Source organism: Enhydra lutris, unplaced genomic scaffold (assembly GCF_002288905.1).
Source record: "Enhydra lutris kenyoni isolate GAN:26980312 unplaced genomic scaffold, ASM228890v2 scaffoldscaffold93, whole genome shotgun sequence".
NCBI classification, from domain to species: domain Eukaryota; kingdom Metazoa; phylum Chordata; class Mammalia; order Carnivora; family Mustelidae; genus Enhydra; species Enhydra lutris.
Window position 1 is genome coordinate 1,786,763 of NW_019154177.1, and position 26,462 is coordinate 1,813,224.

At 37.7% G+C, this 26,462-nt stretch overlaps 3 protein-coding genes across 3 annotated transcripts in view; 1 reads left to right on the forward strand and 2 right to left on the reverse strand.

Moving 5' to 3' along the window:
* LOC111138601 overlaps positions 1–26,462 on the forward strand; it is an 896,555-nt gene that overhangs the window by 505,885 nt on the left and 364,208 nt on the right. The window lies entirely within an intron of this gene.
* On the reverse strand, positions 12,487–13,464 carry LOC111138577 (putative olfactory receptor 2B8). Its single transcript, XM_022490598.1, has one exon. It carries the CDS (start codon positions 13,462–13,464, stop codon positions 12,487–12,489), a length of 978 nt encoding a protein of 325 aa, XP_022346306.1.
* Positions 25,382–26,317, reverse strand: LOC111138554 (olfactory receptor 2W3-like). The gene has a single exon (XM_022490573.1). The coding sequence runs from the start codon at positions 26,300–26,302 to the stop codon at positions 25,382–25,384; it is 921 nt and encodes a 306-aa protein (XP_022346281.1). The 5' UTR covers positions 26,303–26,317.

Sequence of the window (26,462 nt, forward strand, 5' to 3'; positions counted from 1 at the left end):
GTGCAGAAAGGAGAGAATGAATGACTGCTGCTCAGAGGGATCAGGGGATGGGGTCCCTGAGATGGTCTAGGGACTGGACACTTGCTTTGGGGAGGGAGACATTTTCTTCGTCCCCCAGGGTTCTTCCAGTTGTTTTGGAATTAAATGAATATGAGGCAGAGTTAACAGGAGAAAACCCCTGAAGGTTTATTACCTGCACATGGAGGCCCAATAATGAAATTGAGACCCGAAGAAATGATTAAAGCAGGCAGCTTTTATACCTTTTGTACAGAGACAAGAAATGTGTGAGGAATTGACAGGATAACGAAAAGAGGTGTTTGGGAGCTTTAGTTACGAAGAATTCTTTTTTCTTTTTTTCTTTTTATTTATCTATTTATTATGTTCAGTTAGCCAACATATAGTACATCATTAGTTTTTGATGTAGTGTTCAACAATTCATTAGATGTGTGTAACACCCACTGCTCAACACATCACAAGGACTTTGGGCTAATAAAAAATTAGAAAGGTTTATTTCTACAGCTTTCTCAACTTTAAGGTCTCACCTATGATGATAAGGACGTCTTTTACTTCTTAGTCCTGGTAAGGTGTCTTTCATATGGGAGATTTATTTCCTGCTCTCAGGGCACAGAGGACGGTATGATGTTCTTGCAGTTGCTGTTTCTCAAGTAGCTTCCGTTCAAAATAATCACTATGCCATTGAAGTCCATTTTGGGGTGGCCTGTCCCAGGCCCCTATACTTGCTTCATTTAAAAAGTTAATTTATTCTTTAACTTAAATTTTAGTTATTTAACATACAGTGCAATATTGGTTTCTGTAGAATTCATTGATCACTTACATACAACACCTGGTACTCATTACAACAGGTGCCCTCCTTAATGCCCATCACCTATTTAGCCCGTCCCCTACCCACCTCCCTTCATCATCCCTCAATTTGTTCTCTATTGTTAAAAGTCACTTAGCATAATACATTCCAGCTCCATCAACATTGTTGCAAATGGCAAGATTTCTTTCCTTTGATGGCTGAGGAAGATCCCATTCCATATATATTCCACATCTTCTTTATCCATTCATCAGTCAATGGACATTTGGGCTTTCTCCATAGTTTGACTATTGTTGATATTGCTGTTGATATTGTTGATATTGTTGATAAACATCGGGGTGCATATACCCCTTCATGTCTGTATTTTTTTTTGTATCCTTCAAGTAAATGCCTAGTAGTGCAATTGTTGGATTGTAGGGTAGTTCTATTTTTAACTTTTTGAGGAACCTCCATACTGTTCCCTGGAATGGCTGCACCAGTTTGCATTCCCACCAACAGTGCTAGAGGGTTCGTCTTTCTCCACATCCTCACCAACACCTGTTGTTTCCTGAGTTGTTGATTTTAGCCATTCTGACAGGTGTGAGGTGGTATCTCTTTGTGGTTTTTATTTTTATTTTCCTGATGATGAGTGATATTGAGCATCTTTTCATGCATGTAATCCATCTGCAATGTTCTTTGGAAATGTGTCCGTTCATGTCTTCTGCCCATTTCTTAATTAGATTATTTGTTTTTTGGGTGTTGAGTTTGGTGAGTTCTTTATAGATTTTGGATATTAACCCTTTATCAGAGATGTCATTTGCAAATATCTCCTCCCATTCCATAGGTTGCCTTTTGGTTTTGTTGATTGTTTTCTTTGCTGTGCAGAAGCTGTTTATCTTGCTGAAGTCCCAGTCGTTCATTTTTGCTTTTGTTTTCCTTTCTTCTGGTGACATGTCTAATAAGAAGTTGCTGCGGTTGAGGTCAAAGAGGTTTCTGTCCATGTTGTCCTCTAGGATTTTTATGGTTTCCTGTTTCACATTTAGGTTTTTCATCCATTTTGAATTTATTTTTGTGTATGGGGTAAAAAAGTTGTCCAGTTTCATTCTTCTGAATGTGGCTGTCCAATTTTCCCAACACCATCTGTTGAAGAGACATTTTTTCCCATTGGATATATTTTCCTGCTCTGTTGAAGATTAGTTGACCATAGAGTTGAAGATCCATTTCTGGGTTCTCTATTCTATTCCATTGATATGTGTCTCTTTTTGTGCCAGTACCATACTGTCTTAATGCCTGTGGCTTTGTAATATAGGTTGAAATCCAGAATTGTGATGCCTTCAGTTTTTTCTTTTTCAGAATTGCTTTGGCTATTTTGGGTCTTATTTGATTCCATACAAATTTTAGAACTGTTTGTTCTAGCTCTGTGAAAAATGCTTGTGGTATATTGATAGGCATTGCATTAAATGTGTGGATTGCTTTGGGTAGTATAGACATTTTCACAATATTTGTTATTCTAATCCATGAGCATGGAATCCTTTTCCCTTTCTTTGTGTCCTCTTTAATTTGTATTATAAGAGTTCTATAGTTTTCAGCATACAGATTTTTACCTATTTCGTTAGGCGTATCCTTAGGTATCTTACTGTTCTTAGTGCAATTGCAAGTGGGATCCATTCCTTGATTTCTTTTTCTGCTGTTTTGTTTTGGTGTATAGAAATGCAACTGATTCCTGTGCATTGATTTTATATCTTGCAACTTTGCTGAACTCATGCATGAGTTTTAGCCATATTGGTTGGGTCTTCCAGTTTTTCTCCATAAAGTATCATGTCATCTACAAATAGTGAAAGTTTGACTTCTTTCTGGCCAATTTGGATGCCATTTATTTCCTTTTGTTGTCTGATTGCTGAGGCTAAGGCTTCCAGTACAATGTTAAATAATAATGGTGAGAGTGGACATCCTTGTCTTGTTCTTGACTATAGGGGAAAGGCTCTCAGTTTTCTCCATTGAGAATGATATTTAAGTGGGTCTTTCATAAATGGCCTTCATGATATTGAGTTATGTTCCATCTATCCCTATTGTGTTGAAGGATTTTATCAAGAAAGTATGCCATATTTTGTCAAATGATTTTTCTGCATCTATTGAGAGGATCATATGGTTCTTATCTTTTTTTTTATTAATGTGATTGTGTTGATTGATTTGCAAAGTTGAATGACCCCTGCAGCCCAGGAATAACTCCCATTTCATTGTGGTGAATAATTCTTTTAATATACTGCTGAATTCAATTCACTAGTATTTAATTGAGAATTCTGGCATCCATGTTCATCAGGCATATTGGTCTGTAATTCTTCTTTCTTGGTGGGATCTTCGGTTTTGGAATCAAGGAAATGCTGGCCTTGTAGAATGAGATTCAGAGTTTTTCTTCCATTTCTATTTTTTGCAACTGTTTAAGGAGAAGAGGTACTAACCCTTCTTTAAATGCCTGGTGGAATTCACCAGGGAATCCATCCAGTCCTGGACTTCTGTTTGTTGGGAGATTTAAAAAAAAAAAAAAACCAAAACTATTTCATTTACTTATTTATTTATTTGAGAGAGAGTAAACACAAGCAGGGGAGGTGGGGCAGAGGAAGAGGGACAAGGAGACTCCCCACAGAGAGGGGAGCCTGAGGTGGGGCTGGAGCCTGGGATCCTGAGATCATCACTTGGGCCAAAATCAGATGCTTAACCAACTGACTCACCCAGGTGTCACTGTTGGGAGGTTTTTTTTTTTTTTTTATATTACTGCTTCAATTTCTTTATGTTATGCATCTATTCAAATTTTTCATTTCTTCCTGTTTCAGTTTTAGTAGTTTATATGTTTCTGGGAATTTGTCCTTTTTTTTCAGGTTGCTCAGTTTGTTGGCATAGAATTTTTCATAGTATTTTCATATAATTGTTTATATTTCTGTGGTGTTAGCTTTGATATCTCCTCTTTCATTCATGATTTTATCAATTTGGGTACTTCCTCTTTAATTTTAGTAAGTCTGCCTAGGGGTATATCAATTTTATTAATTTTTTCAAAAAATCCATCTCCTTGATTTGTAGATGTTCAACTACTCTTGCAGCCCAGGAGTAAATCCCACTTGATTGTGGTGAATAATCCTTTTAATGTACTGTTGGATCCTATTGGCTAGTATCTGGGTGAGAACTTTGGTATCTATATTCATCCAGGATGTCAGTCAGTATTCTCCTTTTTACCAGGGTGTTTGTCTGGTTTGGGGATCAAAGTAATGCTAGCCTTGATCTCAAATTAAGGCTGGCCTATTTAATTTTATTAATTCTTTCAGAGAAACGGAGAAAATTAATTCTTTTGGTTCTTTGAAGGAAGTAATAAGATTGATAAACCCCTAGCCAGACTTATCAAAAAGAAAAGAGAAAGGATGCAAATAGATAAAATCATGAAGGAAAGAGTAGAGATCATGACCAATGCCAAAGAAATACAAACAATTTTAAGAACACATTATGAGCAACAGTATGCAAAAAAAAAAAAAAACAAAACAGGTAATTTGGAAGAAATGGATGCATTCCTAGAGATGTACAAACTACCAAAACTGAACCAGGAAGAAATAGAAAACTTGAATGAACCCATAACCAGCAAGGAAATTGAAGCAGGAATCAAAAATCTCCCAACAAACAAAATCCAGGACCAGATGGCTTCCCAGGGGAATTCTACCAAACATTTAAAGAATAATTAATACCTAGTCTTCTGAAGCTGTTTCAAAAAATCAAAATGGAAGGAAAACTTCCATAAACCTAACCAAAGAGGCAGAGGATCTGTACTCAGAAAACTATAGAACGCTCATGAAAGAATTTGAGGAAGACACAAAGAAATGGAAAAACGTTTCATGCTCAGGTATTGGAAGAACAAATATTGTGAAAATATCTATGCTACCTAGAGCACTCTACACATTCAATGCCATCCCTATCAAAATACTATTGATATTTTTCAAGAAGCTGGAACAAACAGTCCTAAAATTTGTATGGAACCAGAAAAGACCCTGAATCATCAGGGGAGTGTTGAAAAAGAAAACCAAAACTGGTGGCATACAATTCTGGACTTCAAGTTCTATTACAAAGTTTTAGTCCTCAAGACAGTATGGTACCAGCACAAACACAGACACATAGCAATGGAACAGAATAGAGAGCACAGAAATGGACCCTCAACTCTATGGTCAGCTAATCTTCGACAAAGCAGGAAAGAATGTCCAATGGAAAAAAGACAGTCTCTTCAATAAATGGTGCTGGGAAAATTGGACAGCTATACACAGAAGAATGACACGTGACCATTCTCTTAGACCATACACAAAGATAAACTCAAAATGGATGAAAGACCTCAATGTGAGACAGGAATCCATGGAAATCCTAGAAGAGAACATAGGCAGAAACCTCTGTGACCTTCACCACAGCAACTTCTTGCTAGAAACGTCTCCAAAGAAGAAGGAGATAAAGGCAAAAATGAACTATCGGGACTTCATCAAGATAAAAAAAACAAAAAACAAAAAACAACAACAAAAAACAACCTTTTGCACAGCAAAGGAATCAGTCAGCAAAACGAAAAGACAACCGACAGAATGGGAGAAGATGTTTGCAAATGTCTTATCACATAAAGGGCTAGATAGCATCCAAAATCTATAAAGGACTTATCAAAATCAACACCCAAAAAAACAAATAATCTAATCAAGAAAGGGGCAGAAGACATGAACAGATATTTCTCCAAAGAAGATATACAAATGTCCAACAGACACATGAAAAAAAAAATGCTCCACGTCCCTTTGCATCAGGGAAATACAAATCAAAACTACAATGAGATACCACTTCACACTGGTCAGAATGGCTAAAATTAACAAGTCTGGAAATGACAAATGCTGGTGAGGAAAGGGAAACCCTCTTCCACTGTTGGTGGGAATGCAAGCAGGTGCAGCCACTCTGGAAAGCAGTATGGAAGTTCCTCAAAATTTGAAAAGAGAGCTATCCTATGACCCAGCAATTGTACTAGTAGGTATTTACCCCAAAGGTACAAATGTAGTGACCCAAAGGGACACATGTACCCCAATGTTCATAGCAACAATGTCCACAATTGCCAAACTATGGAAAGAACCCAGATGTCCATCGACAGATGAATGGGTAAGAAGAGGTGATACACACACACACACACACACACACACACACACACACAAAATGGAATACTATTCAGCTATCTAAAAAATAAAATCTTGCCATTTACAATGATGTGGATGGAACTAGAGGATGTTACGCTAAGCAAACTAAGTCAATCAGAGAAAGGCAATTATCATATGATCTCACTGATATGTGGAATTTAAGAAACAAAACAGGATCATTGGGGAAGAGAGGGAAAATAAAACAAGACAAAATCAGAGAGGGAGACAAAGCATAGGACTCTTAATCATACAAAACAAACTGAGGGTTGCTGGAGGGAAGGGGTTAGAAGGTAACTGGGTGATGGACATTAAGAAGGGGAAGTGATGTAACAAGCACTGGGTGTTATATAAGACTAATGAATCACTGAGCTCTACCTCTGCAACTAATAATACATTATATGTATTGAATTTAAATTTTAAAAAATTTAAAAAAAGAACCAGCTCTTAGCGTCATTGATTTGTTCTACTGTTTTCTTTTTGTTTCTACATCTTTTATTTCTGCTCTAATCTTTATTATTTACCTTCCCCTGCTGGATTTAGGTTTTATTTGCTGTTCTTTTTTCAGCTTCTTTCGGTGTGAGGTTAGGTTATGTATTTGAGACTTTTCATGTTTCTTGAGGAAGGCCTGTATTGCTATAAACTTCCCTCTTAGGACTGCCTTTGAAGCATACCACAGGTTTTGAACCATCCTGTTTTCATTTTCATTTGCTTCCATGTATTTTTAAATTTCTTCTTTAATTTCCTGGTTGATGCATTCATTTTGTAGTGGAATTCTTTAACCTCCGTATATTTGTGGTCTTTCCAAATTTTCTTCGTGTTGTTGACTTCAAGTTTCATAATGTTGTAGTCTAAAAATATGCAGGCTATGATCCCAATCTTTTTGTACTTGTTGAGGGCTGATTTGTGACCCAGTACATTATCTGTTCTGAAGAATGGAAATGTTCCATATGAACTCAAAAATAATATGTATTCTGCTGCTTTAGGATGAAATATTCTGTTAAGTCCATCTGGTCCAATGTGTCATTCAAAGCCCTTGTTTCCTTGTTGATCTTCTGCTTAGACAATCTGTCCATTGTTTTAAGTGGTGTGTTAAAGTCCCCTATACTATTATTGTATTATCAGGGAGCTCCTTTATGTTTATTATTAATTGGTTTATATACTTGGGTGATCCCAAGTCAGGAACATAAATATTTATAATTGTTAGATCTTCCTGATGAATAGATACCTTAATTATGATATAATATCCTCCTTTATCTCTTATTACAGTCTTTGTTTTAAAATCTGGTTTGTCTAAGTATCATCACTCCAGCTTTCTTTTGATGTTCATTAGCATGATAGATGGTTCTCTGTCACTCACTTTCAATCCACAGGTGGTTTAGGTTTCAGATGAGTGTCTTGTAGGCTGCATATACATGGATCTTGCTTTTTTATCCATTCTGATACCCTTTGTCTTTTGATTGGAGCATTTAGTCCATTAATGCATTCAGAGTAATTTTTGAAAGATATGAATCTGGTGTCATTGTGTTACCTGTAGAATTGTTGTTTCTCGTGATGTTCTCTGGTCCTTTCTAGTCTTTGTTGTTTTGGGTCTTTTGTTTGTTTGTTTGTTTGTTTCTCCACTCAAAGAGTCCTCCTTAAAATTTTTTGCAGGGCTGGTTTAGTGGTCACCAACTCCCTTGGTTTTTTTTTGTCTGAGAAACTCTTTCTCTCTCCTCTATTCTGAATGACAGCCTTGCTGGATAAAGAATTTTTGGCCATACTTTTTTCCCATTCAGCCTATTAATGATTTCCTTCCACTCGTTTCTGGCCTACTATGTTTCTGTGGACAGATTTGCTACGAACCTGATCTGTCTGTATTATCTTGTAGGTTGTGGACTCCCTCACCCCTTATTGCTTTCAGTATTCTTTCCTCATCTGTGTATAAAAATCCAATTTATTGACTTACATTATTGTGTGGATTTATTTTAGCCATTCTGAACTGAAAGAAATCCTTGAGGTCTTTATGAAGTGTAAGTTCTTCTGATTAGGTAACCATTTCTGAGGATAGATTTAACCTCTTTTGAGAATGAAGTTGTTCAGTGTCTTTGTCTCAGTGAAGCATCCTGGTCATTTCTAATAATTGGAGTATTCGGGATCCTGCTGATCAATGGGATGCAACGATCAGTTGTCAAAACCTTTCTCAGGACCTCCCCCTTCTCCCACCTGATTCTGTGACAGCAGGTCACAAGGAGTGCTTTCCATACATTTTTAAGTTCTCATTTAAAGCATTTCAAAACTCCGAAGCAGGTTTAAAAGATTCTTTTTGGAAAACTTTATTAATTTACCTATGGAAATGAGAACTGTGTTTTAATGCACTTAAATGGAGCTTGTTGGCTAACAATGTGTCATATTTAGCATGAAATCAACCTCTCTCGGGTTTCACTGCCCTTCTTGGAAAAAACATTCTATACATCCCAAAGAATGTTTCTGCTCATATGCCACCATAACATATTACAGTTTGGCTGGCGCTTGTATTGGAGTAACATATGTCTTAATATATTATTACACACAGATATGAACATGCACAAAGCACATTTTCCACATGCAATCTCTTAAAGGTCAATCTCTTAACCCTTTGTGAAGATTAATAGTAGAAGCAAATATGTTTCCTTTAGTTTTTCCTACTTAGAGAATACAGACTTGCAAATGATTTGTCTCCAATGTTTTCTGAAATATGTACAAATATACCCAACTGTATGCAGTTAAGAGTTTATTCCTACAGGTTACATTGAAAAGAAAAAAAAAAAACTTATGTGGAGGTGGTGGGAATATCTGCTACTGATAGAATCTTGCACCACTCAAGAGCTCCAGGGGACAAACGATACTGCTTTTGCTGTCATACAGATACACATAAGTTGAAAAATAAAGGCATGCCATTCTTTCCACCTCTGGATTAAAAATTTGGATCACCAAGAGTGGGCTCAGTTTGTAGGTGGGATAATGCTAGAACACTCTTATTTGATAACTGTCAACTTGTCCAGTGTCATAAATGTTTGCCTCTATGTTGTCTTCTAGGAGTTTTACAATTTTAGGTCTCTATTTACATTTTAATCCTTTTCAAGTTAATTTTTGTATGTGGTATAATATAGAGCTCTAAATTCATTTCTCTGCATGTACTTAAGCCAGTTTTCACAGGATCACTTATTAAGGAGTTTATGTTTCTCCATGAATATTCTTGACCCCTTTGTCAAATATTAGTTGTCTGACATTGGTGGGTTTATTTCTGGGCTGTTCATTCTGTTCCATTGGTGTATGTATTGGTTTCTTCAGCCAGTACCATACTGTTTTGATTACTAGAGCTTTATAATATAGTTTGAATCGGGTAGTGGGATGCCTCCAACTTTGTTCTTTGTCAGAGTGGCTCCCCCCACCCCCGACAAAGTATTTGTCCTTCCACAAAAGTTGTGGACTTTTGTGGCTCCATAGAGATTTTAGGACTGCTTTTTCTGTATCTGTCAGAAATGCCATTCAAATTTTGTTAAGGTTGGCATTGAATCTATCATGGTTTTGAGTATTGTAGACATTTTAGCTATATTCTTTCAATTCATGAACACAGGATATCTTAATTCTTTAATTTCTTTCACAAAATTCTTATAGTCTTAAGTGTATAGGTCTTTTGACTCCTGGTTTAATTTATGCCTAAATATTTTATTGTTTTTGATACTATTGTAAGTGGGATTAAACAAATCTTTTCATATATTTTGCTGTTATTGTATAGAAGGACAACTCATTTACATGTTGAGTTTCTGTTTTGCAACTTCACTAAACTTGTTGATAAGTTCTAATGGTTTTTTGGTGGTATCTAGTATTTTCTATATATGAGATCATACATATAATTTCTAGGCAAAATGATTTTACTTCTTTTTTTTTTTACTGGGTATCTTTTATTATTTTGCTTGCCTTATTGCTCAGGCTACAAATTCCAATAATGTGTCTTATGGGTAGTGAAGGGTGGCTTCCCTGTTTTGTACCTGATCTTAGAGGAAAAGCATTCCACTTTTTGCCATTGAGTATGTTAGTCACGGATTTGCCATATATGGCATTTATTAGGTTGAGGTATAGTCCTTCTACAGCTATTTTGTTGAGTATGTTTACCACAAAAAGATGTTGTATTTTGTTAAATGTTTTTCTGCCTCTATTGAGATAATCATATGGTTTTTATCTCTCATTTTACTAATGTGGTGTATTACATTTTTTGATTTGTGTAGTTGGTTCATCCTGTGTCCCTGTTGTAAAACCTTCTTGATCATGTATGAATCTTCTAATGTGCTATTGAATTTGATTTGCTGATATTTTGTTGAGAAATTTTGCATTAATATTCACCAGGGATATAGGTCGATAGGTTTCATTCTTTTTTTTTCCTTTGTTATATTTATCTGTGTTTGGTGTTAGGATAATACTAATCTTGTAAAATGAGTTTGGGAGTGTCCTTACTTTTCATTTTCTTGAAGAGTTTGAGAAGAATTGGTGCTAGTTGTTTTTGTAAATATTTGAGAGTGAAGGAATAGGTACGTTTATATTAGACAAAATAGAATTTAAACCAAAACTGGTAACAAGAGACAAAAAATTTCATTATACAAAGGGGTCAACTCATCAAGAAGATATAACAATGGTAAATATATGGGATCCAACATGGATCATCTAAAGATATCAAACAAATGCCAACAGATATGAAGGGAGAAATAGACAACATAATTATCATAGGAACTTCAATATTCTAATATTAACAATGGATAAATCATTCCAACAGAAAATCAACATGGAAATATTGGATTTGAACCATACTTTAGCCTAAAAAATTTAACTGAGATATATGGACCATTTCATCCAACAGCAGCAGAATACACATTCTCGTCAAGCACACAGGAACATCATCCAGGAGAGATCACAAGAGAATTTACAAAACAAGTCTGAGCAAATTTAAGAAGATTGAATTCATGCAAGTATTTTTATTTGATCGCAGTGGTATGAGACTAAAGATCAATAACAAAAGGAAAGCTGAAAATTTTCCAAATAGGAAAAATTAAATAACATACCCCTACCCCAGAAACAATGGGTCAAAGAGGACATCAAAGGGAAAGGAAGAAATATCTTGAAAAAATTAAAATACAAACACTATTACTAAAATTTATGGGATGCTTCAAAAGCAATCTAATGGGAAAGTTTACCACAATAAAAGCCTACATTAAGAAAATAATTTTCAAACAGATCTGACAATTGTCAGCCAGTTCAGACCCTTTCACTAGTGTGAAATGCAGATTATCAGCTAGTGTTTATAAAAAATTTAGACAAGAGAGAATTTTCTGATGGGCCCTAGGCAGGCTCTAGAATGCAATACATTCTATATAGATTTTCTATAGCTGACTGATTTCGAAGCCAACAAATTAATAATAAAAAAGAATACAGTTAATTTCTTTAAAAAAAAAAAAAAACAAGTAACCTAACTTCACTCCTGTACGTACTAGTTAAAACAAAAAAAAAAAAAAAAAAAAAAAAAAAAAAAAAAGCTCAAAGTTAGCAGAAGTGAGGAAAGAAAAAGATCAGAATACAAATATATGATATAGAGACCAGAAAACAACAGTGAGTCAACCTGGAAGGAAAACAAGACCAGAGCTCACTGTACAAATGATCTTTGATTGAAGTTTTCAAAGGAGAGCAAAGTAAAGTGTTCTCTCAGTGGCTAAATCTCATAGATATCAAAAACAGTTTAGATTCTACTAGTTCAGTACCCTGCAAAGAAGTCACATAGATCATTTGAAATATAAAGGCAGATGAAGTGTGAAAGGAACCCAAATCTTAATGTGAGCATTTAGCATCGTGGTAACTGTTAATATCTAGCTTATTTTAAACATTTTAAAAGTAAATGATCTGATGTACAACAGGCATACAGAGAGTGGAAGTAGTGTCAGTGTCCATTTGGTGAATTTTCACTCATTGTTTACCTTCTATAAATAGCATCCAGATCCAGAGTTAGAATACAAGCAGAACCCAGAATTCACCTCTCCCATTCTCCTTCCAATTACAACTCCCCTGAGAATCCACTCTTCTGACTTCCAATACCTGTGCTTTCCTTGTGCCTGGTTTTGAATTTTACATGAATAAAGAGTACATTGAATATAATTAAATTTGAGCAGTATTAACCATTTTGTATCTGGTTTCTTTCACTCAACATGTGTTTGTGAGAATCATTCATGTTGTTGTTTGTACTTGTAATTTGTGTATTCTCGTTATTGTAAAGTATTTCAAGACATGATATTTCATAGTTTATTTTTACATCATCTTAAAACCCATATTCTCCATGGGGACAGGGGTGTTCGTTTTGATTTCTGATAGATCTGAAGTCCCTAGAACGTTGCCTCCTACAGAGCAGGTGCTTTACGAGGACCTGCTGGCTTGGAGTCACCCAGAGCCTATGTCCCCAGCCCCGGGGAATCAACGCTCAGGCCTGCAAGTCCTGCATCAGCTCCCTCTTGCGACTGCATTTGCCCTCAGCAGCCTCCTTAGCGCACCCTTGACTTCCTTGTTCCTCAGGGTGTAAATGAGGGGATTCAGCAGGGGAGTCACCAGAGTGTAGAACAGTGCAATGCTTTTGTTCACATCCTGTGAGTAACTGGAGGGGGGCTGGAGGTACATAGAGATGAGTGTGCCAAAGAAGATGACCACCACCAGCAGGTGGGAACCACACGTTCCAAAGGCCTTCCGCCTCCCCTGGGCCGACTTGATCTTCAGGACAGCCCGGGTGATTCGGCCATAGGACACTAAGATGAGCGACAGGGGCACCACGAGAAAGAAGACACTGACCGTGAAGAGCTCAGCCTCGTTGATGGAGGTGTCAGCACAGGCAAGCTTCAGCATCACCGGAACTTCACAGAAGAAATGGTCCACCTGGTTTTTCCCGCACAGAGGAAGAGTCATGGTCAGGGCTGTCTGCAGCACCGAGTTGCCGAACCCTGTGAGCCAAGCAGTTAGCACCAGCCGCAGGCAAAGCTGCAGGTGCACAATGGCCAGGTAGTGCAGTGGGCGGCACACGGCAGCATAGCGGTCATAGGCCATGACCGCCAGGAGCACACACTCCACGCCCCCGAGCCCCAGGGCGATGAAGAGCTGGGTCACGCAGCCACCATAGGTGATGGTCTTATCCCTCCCCTTGAGGTTGGCCAGCGTCTGAGGGACAGTGCAGGTGGTCAAACAAAGATCCATGAAAGAGAGGTTGGAGAGGAAGAAATACATGGGGGTGTGCAGGCGAGTGTCCACCCGAGACAGAAGTATGATTGTGCCATTGCCAAGAAAGCTCAAGAAGTAGACGATTAGGATGACCACAAAGAGAGGCGTTTTCAGTTGAGGCCTGTTGGAAAAGCCTAGGAGAAGAAATCCGGAGAAGGTGCTCTCATTAGCTCTTTCCCTTGTACTCTGCCTGTGCAAGAAGAGGGACTCCATTGTTTTATCTTGCATGTTCCATCCACCTCCGTTTTCCTAGAGCTGGCAGCTAGAGGCTGTTTGGAAGCTCCAGAGGTTTGCACAGTGCCTTCCTTGTTAGTGAGAAGGGGGGGTGATAAATAGCCACGGGACAGAAGCATCTTCCATGTTTTAGGCATTGTCCAAAAGATCTGTGCATTTTCTCCCAGGGACTCTCTGGGGTTGACATGTTCATCATCTCTGTTGAACAGATGAGGGAACTGAGCGTGAAGGAGATTCAGTCATTTTCCCAGGGAGACTCGCCAGGGTTCAGGCAGACTCTAAGACATGAGCTCTTAACCACTAGGGACACTGTATTTTCATGATGACATGAATTCTGAAGCTGACTGTAGTTTCTCCAAAATTTAAGTGTAATTGTTCTGAATAAGGTGCAAATTTGCAGTGCCCCCATCCCTCTTTGTTTTTCATTAAGAATTGAAATATATCACACTGGTTCCCTTACTTCTGTTTTGTGTAGAGAAAAAGTGCTCTCTGAAATTGCATAGGTAGTAAAATTTCCCATCACCAATTTTATTCAAGGGAAACATCATATTTTAATGTAAAATCTAATGAGACGTTTGAGAATGAAGCCTGAAATCATGGTTATTGATTGGGAAGTGCTATTGGGAATGATTGAAGAATGCATCATGTCCAAAATTCATGTTGCAGGAGGACTAATCCTGAGTAATCATTACTGATACCAATTTCAGCAAAATCTCAGAAAATCACCAATCCAGTGTTTAGTCTTTCTTTCTGTCTTACATTACAACTCCCTCAAAAAATTTTGAATTTAGGACACCTGGGTGGCTCAGTCGGTTTAGTGGCCAACTCTTGATTTTGGCTCAGGTCATGATCTCAGGGTTCTGGGATTGAGCCCTTTGCCATGGGCTCTACCCTCAGTGGGGAGTCTCCTTCAGCATTCTCTCTCTCCTCCCTGCCCCTCCCCCGGCTCCCTCATTAAAATAAATAAATACATCTAAATAAACAAAAATTTTTTAATGTAATGGAGTAAAATATTTTTTAAACATCCCATTCTGTACTTCCATAAATGCCAACCTTAGAGGAATCATTTGTTTTCTATTAAAATATTGGGCTTGATCTTAGAAATAACCTCCCTCCCTTCCCCACACGCCATGATGCAAGTTTAATAGTAAAGACAACCTAAACAAGAATAATATCTCATAATATCATCATAGCCTAGAAAAGAGCCTGGCATGTAGCAGAGTCACAAAAAGTCTTTGCTGAATAAATGAGAATATGGAAGATTAAGACCTTTAACAGTCTTTTGAAAGTCTAGGGGTAAAAGAAATTCAGAGAGAACAGCCAAGCAAAGGAAATCTTGAGCAATGGATAACAGATAGCCTTGACTATTCAAACTGTAGGATTTTTTTTTTTTAAGCTGCGTTGTCTGGAACTTTGCAGGACTCTATCTTTTGCAAATGTTACTTTTCTTTTAGCAAAATCTATGACCAGGCAAGAGGATATTTGGCCATCTCTCTATTCTGACTTTGCTATTATATTCTTGGTCCCCTTCTCCTCTTATTCTTAAATCCTTTCAAATGATTGTTTTGATGGCTGTTGTTACAGTGTTGCCAAAGTACAAAATTAATTTGGGATAATACGTTTCGGAATGCATCAAATGGGAATCAGAATACTTGGGTTGTATGCATAAATCTACCACTAAAAGCTTTGACATTCTGAAGGCTGCTTCCCCACCCCTCCTGCCTGGCCTTCTCTTCTTCCAAATAAATGCGATGATGTTCCTAGCTTTTATTAAGAAATGTAAGGCATAATGCATTTAGCTTTTTACTGAAATCTAGTAGGTTTACATTTCAAAGAAGCACCCATCTCAGTCCTTGCATGTTCTTTAGCAATAGCATGGTTCTTAGTTTTTAGATCTTCCACATTATCAGGCCGTGATCCAAAATATCCAGAATCAGGCAATGGGCATTAGTCAGAATTTGTTTTGTCACATGTTGTTGGGACTTACCTCTGCTTCTTCCCTCTCTCCTTGTGGCTTTACGGGTCAGAAAAGGGCTTCTCCATTCCATCATGGTGCCCAGTGGAATCTCTTACAGGGTTTCCAAATAGACTGTTCTTTCTCAGAGAGCACCGACATATCTCATAACTCAGCCAAGAACACGATATTCAATGATTTTGTTCTCAGTGATGCACAGAACGTGATCTGAACCAAGAAAGCATATATTCTGATAAGAAACATGTAAAATTCATTGTAACTAGAAAAGGAGAATTAAATGGACACGGGCACTTTAGTATAAATTTCAATTTGTGGTATTATTTTCTGAGACTTCCATAACAGAGCGCCACAAGCTAGGTGGCTTAAAACAACAGGGATTTATTGTCTTGTAGCTCAGGAAGATAAAGTCCAGAATGAAGATCTTGGCAGAGCTCTGAAGCCAGTCGGGAGAATACATCCTTGGGCCTTTGTAATTTCTGGAGGTTTGTTTGCCTGCAGTTTGGGGTTCCTTGACTTGCAGCCACAGGAGGTCATCTACTGCCTCTGTAAGCACATGACGTTCTCCCCTGCCTGCCATTATCTTCTCTTCCTCTTATAAGAAATACCAGTCATATTGGATTAGAGCACCCGATTGAGTGTAACCTTATCTGAACTTGAACACATTTGTAAAGACCCTGTTTTCACATAAAGTCCCACTAAACCTGAACTGGGGTTAGGATTTCAACACACTTTTTTGGTGATGGGGGGGGGGACAAAATTCAATTCAATAGCAATAGGATAATGCAATTATGCCTGTCAAATTACAACAAACCTTTATTATAAACAGATGCCTACACACAGTGGTAAGACCAAGGTGTAGGTATTAGTTCTATCTTATTTCAAGTTCATATCGCAGAAGCCTTCAGTGATAGCAAAAACAGATCCCCCTATGTGGCATGAATATCCAATGAAGGTTTTTCTCCTATACACCTGTTTGTTACACTTTACAGATCTGAAACACAAACACAGATTGCACACTCATACGACCCCTAACAGCCAGCATTCTGTTTGAGCTGGAAGAGAAAATACTGACATTCTTTCACTTCACTAGTGAAGGGGTGTTCAGTTAATCTGGAGGTCAGATTGCTCTTCTCTCTGGAACTTCCTCTAAGGAAATAGCAAACTCACCTATAGACACCAGTTCTGCAGGTAACACCAGGGGTCTGAGGAATCCGGAGTAAAGGGAACAACCCCAGCTATTAGGAGCGTTTGAATGTTAGGTTAAGAATATGGTATCTTCTTCCAAGGAAGGATATCAAAGATTACAGATATCCAACTACCTCTTGGAAGAAGCAGGATGGTCTTTGAAGGATCAGTACACTTCTATGACCCTGAGAGACTGATACATTGATGACAATGTCTGCAGATGAAAGCTCACAACCGCTGGTCCGCGTGAATGCTAATACACTCAGTGAGTGATGGCCAAGTGGTGTGTGGTCATGGAATTGCAGACAAGTGTTTGGGGCTGAAACAGAACGGAATCCTTAGAATAAACCCACATTCATGTATTTAAAATATGCCAACCTTAGACAGGATAATCCTTGGCAATGGTGACTCTCAAAGGCAAGGGAAGTCAAAATTGCTCCTCCCTCAGGCTCCGTTAAAGGTAGTACCAGTTCTCTTTACAACTAATGTTAGTGTAAGTTGTCTCATCCCCAGGGTTTACCCATGAAGACTGCCCACTCATTTCAGTGTTTGGGGGCACAAGAAGAAGGATAAATTATAGTGGAATCTATGAGGTCTACGGAATCTGCCCATGAATAAAAGGGCTAATATTATATCTGAGGGATATTTTTATAAATCACCAAAGTCAAAGTACATGCTTTAGGGACTGAGTATGTGTTTATTTTTAGTGGTCCCAGGAGTGTCCTGCCCCATGTAACTCATTGACCTCAGTTGCAGTATTCAGAGTTTGGTTCCCCAGAGGCAGCCAAAGAGGAAGGCTCTGGAGAGGGGACATCAACATGTCGTCAATCTCTTCCTGCCAGATTGATTGGGAGTGAAACTGTTGTCTCTACTTAACTTCCATTTACCTATCCCATTTAATAGTTTTAGTTACAATATATTTTGCTAGTCTTTAAGTTCCTTGAGATACAATTGTCATAACACTGTGTTCATTTTAAGCATACTATATAGTGATTCAGTTCTTGTATATACTGTGAAATCATCACTACAGTAAGTCTGGTTAACATCTGTGCTGCACATAGTTACCTTTTTTCTTCGTGAGGAGAACATTTAGATCTATCCTCTCAGCAATTTCCAAATATACAATATACTATTATTAAGTATAGTTCCCATGCTGTACATTAGGTCTCCAGGGCCAGGCTTTAGATTCTCCATCCTTATTTTCAGAACTATCCTCTTTTCCTACTTAAAAGAGAAATTTCTGTGCCTTCCCCCCCCTCATGTTAGTTATAATCTTTCTTTATTACTGACTCACTAAGGAAAATTATTTTCCAATGGTTTAATCAACTCTATTACCTTCCAACCTTTTTGAGAACTTATTAATGTTATCTTTAATGCGTTCTTTGTTTAGCTCTTATATCCCATTATCTGTTTGTTCACTGTCTAAAAATATGCTCCTCTATCCTATCAGAAAAATAAAATCAGAATGGAACTCTCCTCCTTCCCCACTGTCTTCTAGCTATCCTCCTTGTAAATTTCATCTTTTTGACTGGAAACAAAGTATCCATATTTTTTCTTCTCCCATCAACACTTATACATGCTCTTTTACCATCTTCCTCTACCACTCTGGTGAAGCTGCTTTCTGTAAAATCTTTAATATTCTTCCATTACACAAAGCAGATGTCCTCTTACTTGGTATAATATGGCATTGATGATGTTTCCATCCTTCATGAAATGATATTACCCATTGGCTTTTCTCTGTTCTCCTATTATTTCTTGGGCCATTGATTCTCAGTTCTTTCTCATTGGGCACAAACTTCAATGTTTCGATTTCCCAAGATTCCATCCTTGACTCTCCTCTCTCCATACTCGTCCTGCCATACTTCATCATTTCCATGCAGTGAGCTACCGTCTGTTTGTAAGATGAATCTCCAATCCATATCCACAGTTTAGACCCCCTATTGACTTCCATACTAAAGCAAATGGAATCCTGGCTATATACACAGGTATTATTTGTGAACTCTAAAATTTCCATGGTTTTACAATCTGATGTATCATGGTCTGAAAGCAGCTGCTGTTCTACATGTTAGATTTTCAAAATCTCAATACCAAACCCTCAACAACCCCAGTGAGAACTGCCTGAATTATTCTTGATTCTTCCTTCTGTTTTTATCCAAACACTGAAGCTATGCCTTGTTGAATCTCTCTGACATATTTTTAGAATACATTCACTGTCCAGCACACATTTTTATTTGTTATCAATGTTATTTCATATCTTTTTACCCTTGCCCAAACCATTTGATTCATCTCCTAAGAGATTCTCCAACCACACCAACTCCAAGCTTCTACAGCATTATCCGAATTATTTTTCCTAAAACTGACACAGCCACATCATTCCTTGCTTAAAAATAATCTTGGCAACCACTGTCTACAAGATTAAATAAAAAGCACACCTTTGATATATAAATCTGTGTTTATTCTATGGATCCTGTAGTTGTTAGTTGTGGGAACAAACCTATAATGTATTAATCACTGGGTACAGCTTTCCATATTGGGGCCAACATTCTATTCTATTATGCATTCATTATTCTATTATTTTGCTTCATTTGAAAGATACTATGTTGTCTTATTTTCCCATATACCATATTCCATTATTAATTCAAGACTTTCTTCAAGGATCATAGTCTTTTGTTAATGTTATAGTTGAATGAGTGGTTTTTATTATGCAAAAAATTTCACATCCCCAACATAAATTTTTGTTCTAATGGTTCTTAAACATGGTTTAAGACATGGTTCTTAAACAAACATTCACTGTTTGTTAGTGAAAACATCAGCTTCAGGTCTTCCAATGAAGTCCTTTCCACCCGCCCCCCCCCCCACCGCCAGCTTTATTGAGGTATAATTGACAAATAAAACTAAGATTTTTAAAGTGTACAACATGATGCTATACATATACCTTGTGAAAGGATTTCCCCATCGAGTTAACACATCCGTCATCTCATGTTTATCTTTTTGTGTGTGTGAGAACATTTGAGTTCTAGTCTCTTAACAAATTTTGATTATACAATACAATGTTATCAATGATAGACATCATGCTGTATGTTAGATCCGCAGACCTCATGCATCTTATAACTGAAAGTTTGTACCCTTTTACCAGCTTCTCTTGATTTCCACCCCACCCCCACCAGCAATTCCCCAGCCCCTGGCAAATACTTTTTTTATTCTGTTTTTATGAGTTGTACTTTTTTCCTCTGCGTGTGAGGAATACCATGCAGTATTTGTCTTTGTCTGCCTGTCAAACTTATAGCTCTTATATCTTATTTCTCTTAGCACAACATCTTCCAGGTACATCCATGTTGTCATAAATGACAGGAGTTCCTCTTTTTAAAAGGCTAAATAATATTCCATTGTGTGTATATACCAAATTTCTTTTTTAAAAAGATTTATTTATTTATTTTAGAGGGGAAAGGGGCAAAAGGAGAGGGAGAGAAAGAATCTCAAGCAGTCCCTTTGCCAAGTGGGGAGACCAACATGGGGCTCAATCTCACAGCCCTGAGATCATGACTTGAGCCAAAACTAAGAGTGGGATGCTTAACTGACTGAACCCCCCAGGTGCCCCATACCACAGTTTCTTTATGTATTCATACACTGGTGAATACTTTGGATTGTTTCCATACCTAAAAACTGCTGTGAACATGGGAGTATAGATATCTCTTTGAGATAATGAGTCATTTCCTTTGGATAAATACCCAGAAATGGAACTGCTGGATCATAGGGTAGTTCTATTTTTATTTTTTGAGGAACCTCCATACTATTTTCCATAGCATCTGCACCAGTTAGTGTTCCCACCAACAGGGCACAAGGGTTTTCTTTCTCCACATCTCGGCCACCATTTGTTGTCTCTTGTGTTTTTGATAATAGCCATCCTAACAGGTGTGTCCACTGATGGGTGAATGGATAAAGAAGATGTGGTACATACATACAATGGAATATTATTTAGCCATTAAAAAGGAAATCTTGACATCAGCAACAATATGGGTGAACTTTCAGGGTATTATGCTAAGCTAAATAAGCCAGATAGAAAAAGACAGAAAGATAAATACTGTATGATATCATTTATATGCAGAACTAAAAATAAACAAAAGTGAGCTCATAGATACAGAGAATAGATTTAACAATTTGATAGTTGCCAGGTAGGGATGTTGGGGGAGGGTGAGCATAATGGGTGAAAGGGGTCAAAGGTATAAAATTCCAGTTATAAAATAAATGTCATGAGGGTATAATGTACAGCATGGTGACAGTAGTTAATAATACTGTATTGCATATTTGGAAGTTGCTAAGAGACTAAATGTTAAAATTTCTCAACACAAAAATAATTTATTAACTATGTACAGTGATGGATGTTAACCAGATTTCTTGTGTTGATCATTTTGTAATATATACAAACATCAAATCATTATTTTGTACATCTGAAACTAATATAATGTAATGTGAATTATATCTCAAAAAAAAAAACAAGAGAATTATTTTTAAAAGTCTACCAGAGACAGAGAAAGTTATGAAAGCATCCTGAGAGAAGGAGATCACCCTACAATTCTCAAGTTTTCTTAGACCACAGTGTGGATTTTGGCTGCAAATACACACATTGGTATACTTAAAGTCATAAATTTTCAGGATAAAGCCTTCTCCTCACCCACCAGCCACTCAGTTATTCTCCCAAGTCAAAAGGAGCAAGTTTCTTTTCTGTCTTCTGCACTATGGATGCATTTCTTATGCACCCTTCCCCCAAGGTGATAGCCTTTTGAGGCCCCAGCTTTGTGTGATGGTCTCTTGTCAGAATTTCTACTTTTGTGAGTCAAGTGGGTACAGAGGGATTTCTAAAAAGAGATACATGTCTTATTATTTGCACATTACGTGATCATTTTCATAAGAAAAATACAGGATAATAAACCTTTTTATTCATTCAATCAGCAAATGTTTACTGAGTCTCTATTACATGCTAAGACCTGAATGATTTTGATTGCCGAGGATTCCAAATAAAGACAGAGATAGAAGCCAAGGATGTCACTAATGTTTTCAGTCTTTGTAAACATTCTTTCTGTTGTAGAAAAAAGATGACTTGAGACAAAAATATTCTGCTTTACAAAGGTTGAGTTGATTTATAAAAGTTAAATGTGTTCATCACATAGATATGATTTTGGCCAGAAAATAATTGGAAATATAATGTCTGGTGTTTGGAATCAGTTTGGATTTGTGGACTATTGGCGTAAGAGAAAAAAATGAAGCAATCTGAACTATCTGATGGGAGTGACTGTGGACGGGAAAGTGAAGGTCTTCAGTGACAGAAACACCTTCTGAGCTGAGAAGTAAATTTGTCCTTACCTGGCTTTACTCCAGGAAACCTCTCCTTTAGCATTCTTTTAAATGACCTTTACTGCTTTTCTGCATGGATACAAAAGGATACTACTTAATGTCATATCCAGCCCATAATCGTGCTGAATATGCTTTTTAGGAAAAGAGATATAAAAAAATATCTTCAATAAAAAGAAAACAATATAATACAATTATTTGGTTAACTTTTATCTTATGTCTTGCTCCAAAGCTATGTCTAGCGATGTGTCCTTGAAATTTTTAATTGATAATGTAGCTATTTAAAGGGCTTGCCAGCATAAGATGCTTATTCTTTTTTTTTTTTAATTTTTAATTAACATATAATGTATTATTAGCCACAGGGGTACATGTCTGTGAATCACCAGGTTTACACACTTCACAGCACTCACCATAGCACATACCTTACCCAATGTCCATAACCCAACCACCCTCTCTGTAACCCCTCCCAGCAGCAACCCTCAGTTTGTTTTGTGAGATTAAGAGTCTCTTATGGTTTGTCTCCCTCCTGATCCCATCTTGTTTCATTTTTTCTTCCCCCACCAAAGCCCCCTCTTTGCCTCTCAAATTCCTCATATCAGGGAGATCATATGATAGTTGTCTTTCTCTGATTGACTTATTTCACTCAGCGTAATACTCTCTAGTTCCATCCACGTCGTCCCAAATGGCAAGATTGCATTTCTTTTGATGGCTGCATAGTATTTAATTGTGTATATATACCACATCTTTATCCATTCACCTGTTGATGGACATCTAGGTTCTTTCCATAGTTTGGCTATTGTGGACATTGCTGCTATAAACATTCGGGTGCACGTGCCCCTTCAGATCACTACATTTGTATCTTTAGGGTAAGTACCCAGTAGTGCGATTGCTGGGCCATAGGGTAGCTCTATTTTCAACTTTTTGAGGAACCTCCATGCTGTTTTCCAGAGTGGTTGCACCAGCTTGCTTTCCCACCAACAGTGTAGGAGGGTTCCCCTTTCTCCGCATCCTCACCAGCATCTGTCATTTCCTGACTTGTTAATTTTAGCCATTCTGACTGGTGTGAGGTGGTATCTCATTGTGGTTTTGATTTGTATTTCCCTGATGCCCAGTGATATGGAGCACTTTTTCATGTGTAAGATGCTTATTCTTAAGGTGAATCAGGGTGAGAAGACTTTTGAATTCTTTCTTTTCTTTTTTTTTTAAGATTTTATTTACTTATTTATTTATTTGAGAGAGAGAGCCAGAGAGAGAGCAAGCGCTAGTTGGGGGGTGGAGCAGAGGCAGAGTGAGAGGGAGAATCTCAAGCAGACTCCCTGCTGAGCACAGAGCCTGGTCCAGGGGCTTGATCTCACGACCCTAAGATCATGACCTGAGCTGAAACCAAGAGTTAAATGTTCAACTGAGGGAGCCAGCCAGGCACACCTTGAATTTTTTTCTAAGTGAAAATTAATTGCTTGCAACTTTGCACACCCTCATAAGGCTTGTGTGTGATAGAGATCCATGTATGCGTGGCAGCATATACATGGCTTCCGTATTGGTTTTCATTATAGTGGCTTTTAACAATCCCTTCAATAAAATTCGTATTTAAAAAGAAAGGACATTTACACTCATTGTGATAAATTCAGATGCTTATGTTAAAATCTTTACTATATTTCTCAGCCATAAAAAAGAATTAGATCACTTTTAAGAATATTTTTTAAATATAAGTGTAGTGGACATGTGATGTGACATTAGTTTCAGATGTAGAATATAATGATTCAATTTATCTATATATTATGCTATGTTCACTGCAAGAGTAGCTACCTTCTGTCCCCATACAACATTATGATATCATTTACTATATTTCCTATGCTGTACCTTTCATCTCCATAATTTTAAAAAGAATAATATCTTGCCATTTGCAACAACATGGATGGACCTAGAGGTAAATGAAATATGCTGTGTGAAATAAATCAGACAGAGAAAGACAAATATTGCATGATTTCATTTAAATGTGGAATCTAAAAAACAAAACAAAGGAACGAGCAAGCAAACCAGAAACAGATTCATAAATACAGACAACTGGTGGTTGCCAGAGGGGAGGAGGGTGGGGCATGGGTGAAATAGATAAAGGGGATTAAGAAGGACAAGCTTCCAGTCATAAAATAAATGTCACGCACATCTAATAGAATACCTAAACATAGAACTGAATAAACATGCTTTGAATAAATGAAAAAAAAAAAAATAAAAAAAATAAATGTCACGAAAATGGAAAGTATAGCATAGGGAATATAACCAGTAATATTATAGTAATATTGTATGGGTGACTACACATATGGTGAGAGCACTGAGTAATGTATAGAACTGTTGACTCCTTCCTTATGTTATACACCTGAAACTAATATAACATTTTATATCAACTATACTTCAGAATATAATAATAAAAACATGTAATACAATAATAAAAAAATGTAGGTCCACTATTCGTGGTCTCTTTGATTATGAAAAGATCTAGAATGGATTGTTTGTTTTCAAACTTAAATCTATGTTAAAACTACACAAGACATTTTTTCTTTTTTTTTTTTTTAAGATTTTATTTATTTATTTGACAGAGAGAACAAGCAGGGGGAATAGGAGAGGGAGAAGCAAGCTCCCCACTGAGCAGGGAGCCCAACGCAGAGCTCGATTGCAGGATTCTGGGATCACAACCTGAGTTGAAAGCAGATGTTAACCAACTGAGCCACCCAGGTGCCCCCTACAACACACTTTTCAACACAAATATTTCCAGACTTACTAAAATGAGAGCTTCCATGGTTGGGACTTTAGGATCTATGTTCAAAACAAATGTCGGTCCAGATCACTTTAATATAGCTGATTGTGAAACAAAACAAAGCTCAAATAGTTTAAATATCATAGGCTGTGTTTAGGGTAATGGCTCCATCTTCTCCAGACAGTGAAATTTAAAGATATCAGAAGACAAAAAGTATTGTATTTTGGCACTCCATTGGCTCAATTCCATGGTAAAATGACAATTACACAAAGTACCAATGTGAAAAAAGATCATCATATGATTTTATTTGGGCATAACTTCAGACAGTCCACAATACTGAAGCATTGATTTATAGTTGTATTGGGTTTTAATGACATGTGGCCAACTTGGAAAGGAGGAGGAAAGATGATTTGAAGGGTAGACATAAGATACTATCCAAATTAAAATTTATGTCTAACCTAGTTTATCATCAGCATCGTATTGGGGCTTTATAATATATATTCCCAGACTCCATCCCTGGAAATTTTTATTGGGTAGGTTGGAAGATTTAAGTAAATTCTAAAATTACACTTCAAGAATTATTTATTTCTGGTAACTAAGTAAAATAAGCAGCCTTTGGAAAAGTCACGGTCACCTTACTTTCTGGACGCAAGCCTACTCAGGGCACCTTTTACATCCTTGTTTCTCAGTGTGTAGATGACAGGGTTCAACATGGGGGTCACCAAATTGTAGAAGAGGGTAAGGAATTTCCCTTGGTCCTGAGAAGAATTATTTCCTGGTTGCATATACATATAGATAATATTCCCATAAAACAATGAGACCACAGTGAGGTGGGACCCACATGTGTTGAAAGCCTTCCTTCTTCCTGTGGCTGATTTCATGCTCAGCACTGCTAGGGCAATGTAGCTATAGGAGACGAGGATGAGCGCCAGGGGCACCAGGACAATCATAACTGACAAGATGAAAACCGTGCTCTCCACAGCCACAGTGTCCACACAGGCAATTTTTATCAGAGCTGGCATCTCACATAGGAAATGTTTCACCTTACATCTTCCACATCGTGGCAGCCTCATGGTTACTGGAGACATAGCCAAGGAGTTGAGGAGCCCGATACCCCAGGCCACAGACACCAGCTTCCAACAGAGCTGAGGGTGCATAATGACGGAATAGTGGAGGGGCTTGCAGATTGCAGTGAAGCGGTCATAAGCCATGACTGCCAGGAGGACACATTCTGTGCCACCCAGACCCAGGAACATGAATAACTGGATGGCACAACCCGTGTAACTGATGGTCTTGTCTGGGCCACCCAAGTTGAAAAGCAGCTGGGGGATGGAACTGGTGGTAAAACAGAGGTCTAGGAAGGACAGGTTGGTAAGGAAAAAGTACATGGGCGTGTGGAGGCAGGGGTCCAGGCGGGACACCAAGATAATGACAACATTGCCCACCAAGGTCACAAGATAGAAGATGAGAACAAATACAAAGAGGGTCTGCTCTAGCTGGGGTCTGTCTGAGAAACCCAACAAGATGAACCGGTCCTGGCAGCTCTGGTTGGTCATGACAATGGACCATCAATACAGGCCTACAAGGAAGCAGATAGAATCATAATGCACTTAGTGAAGTAGACTAAGGGACTAAGACCAGAGTAATAGCAAGTGCAAATAATTAAGTAAGATTTCAGTGTTCTGTGCAGATATAGATTGTATATTTTAGGAAGAC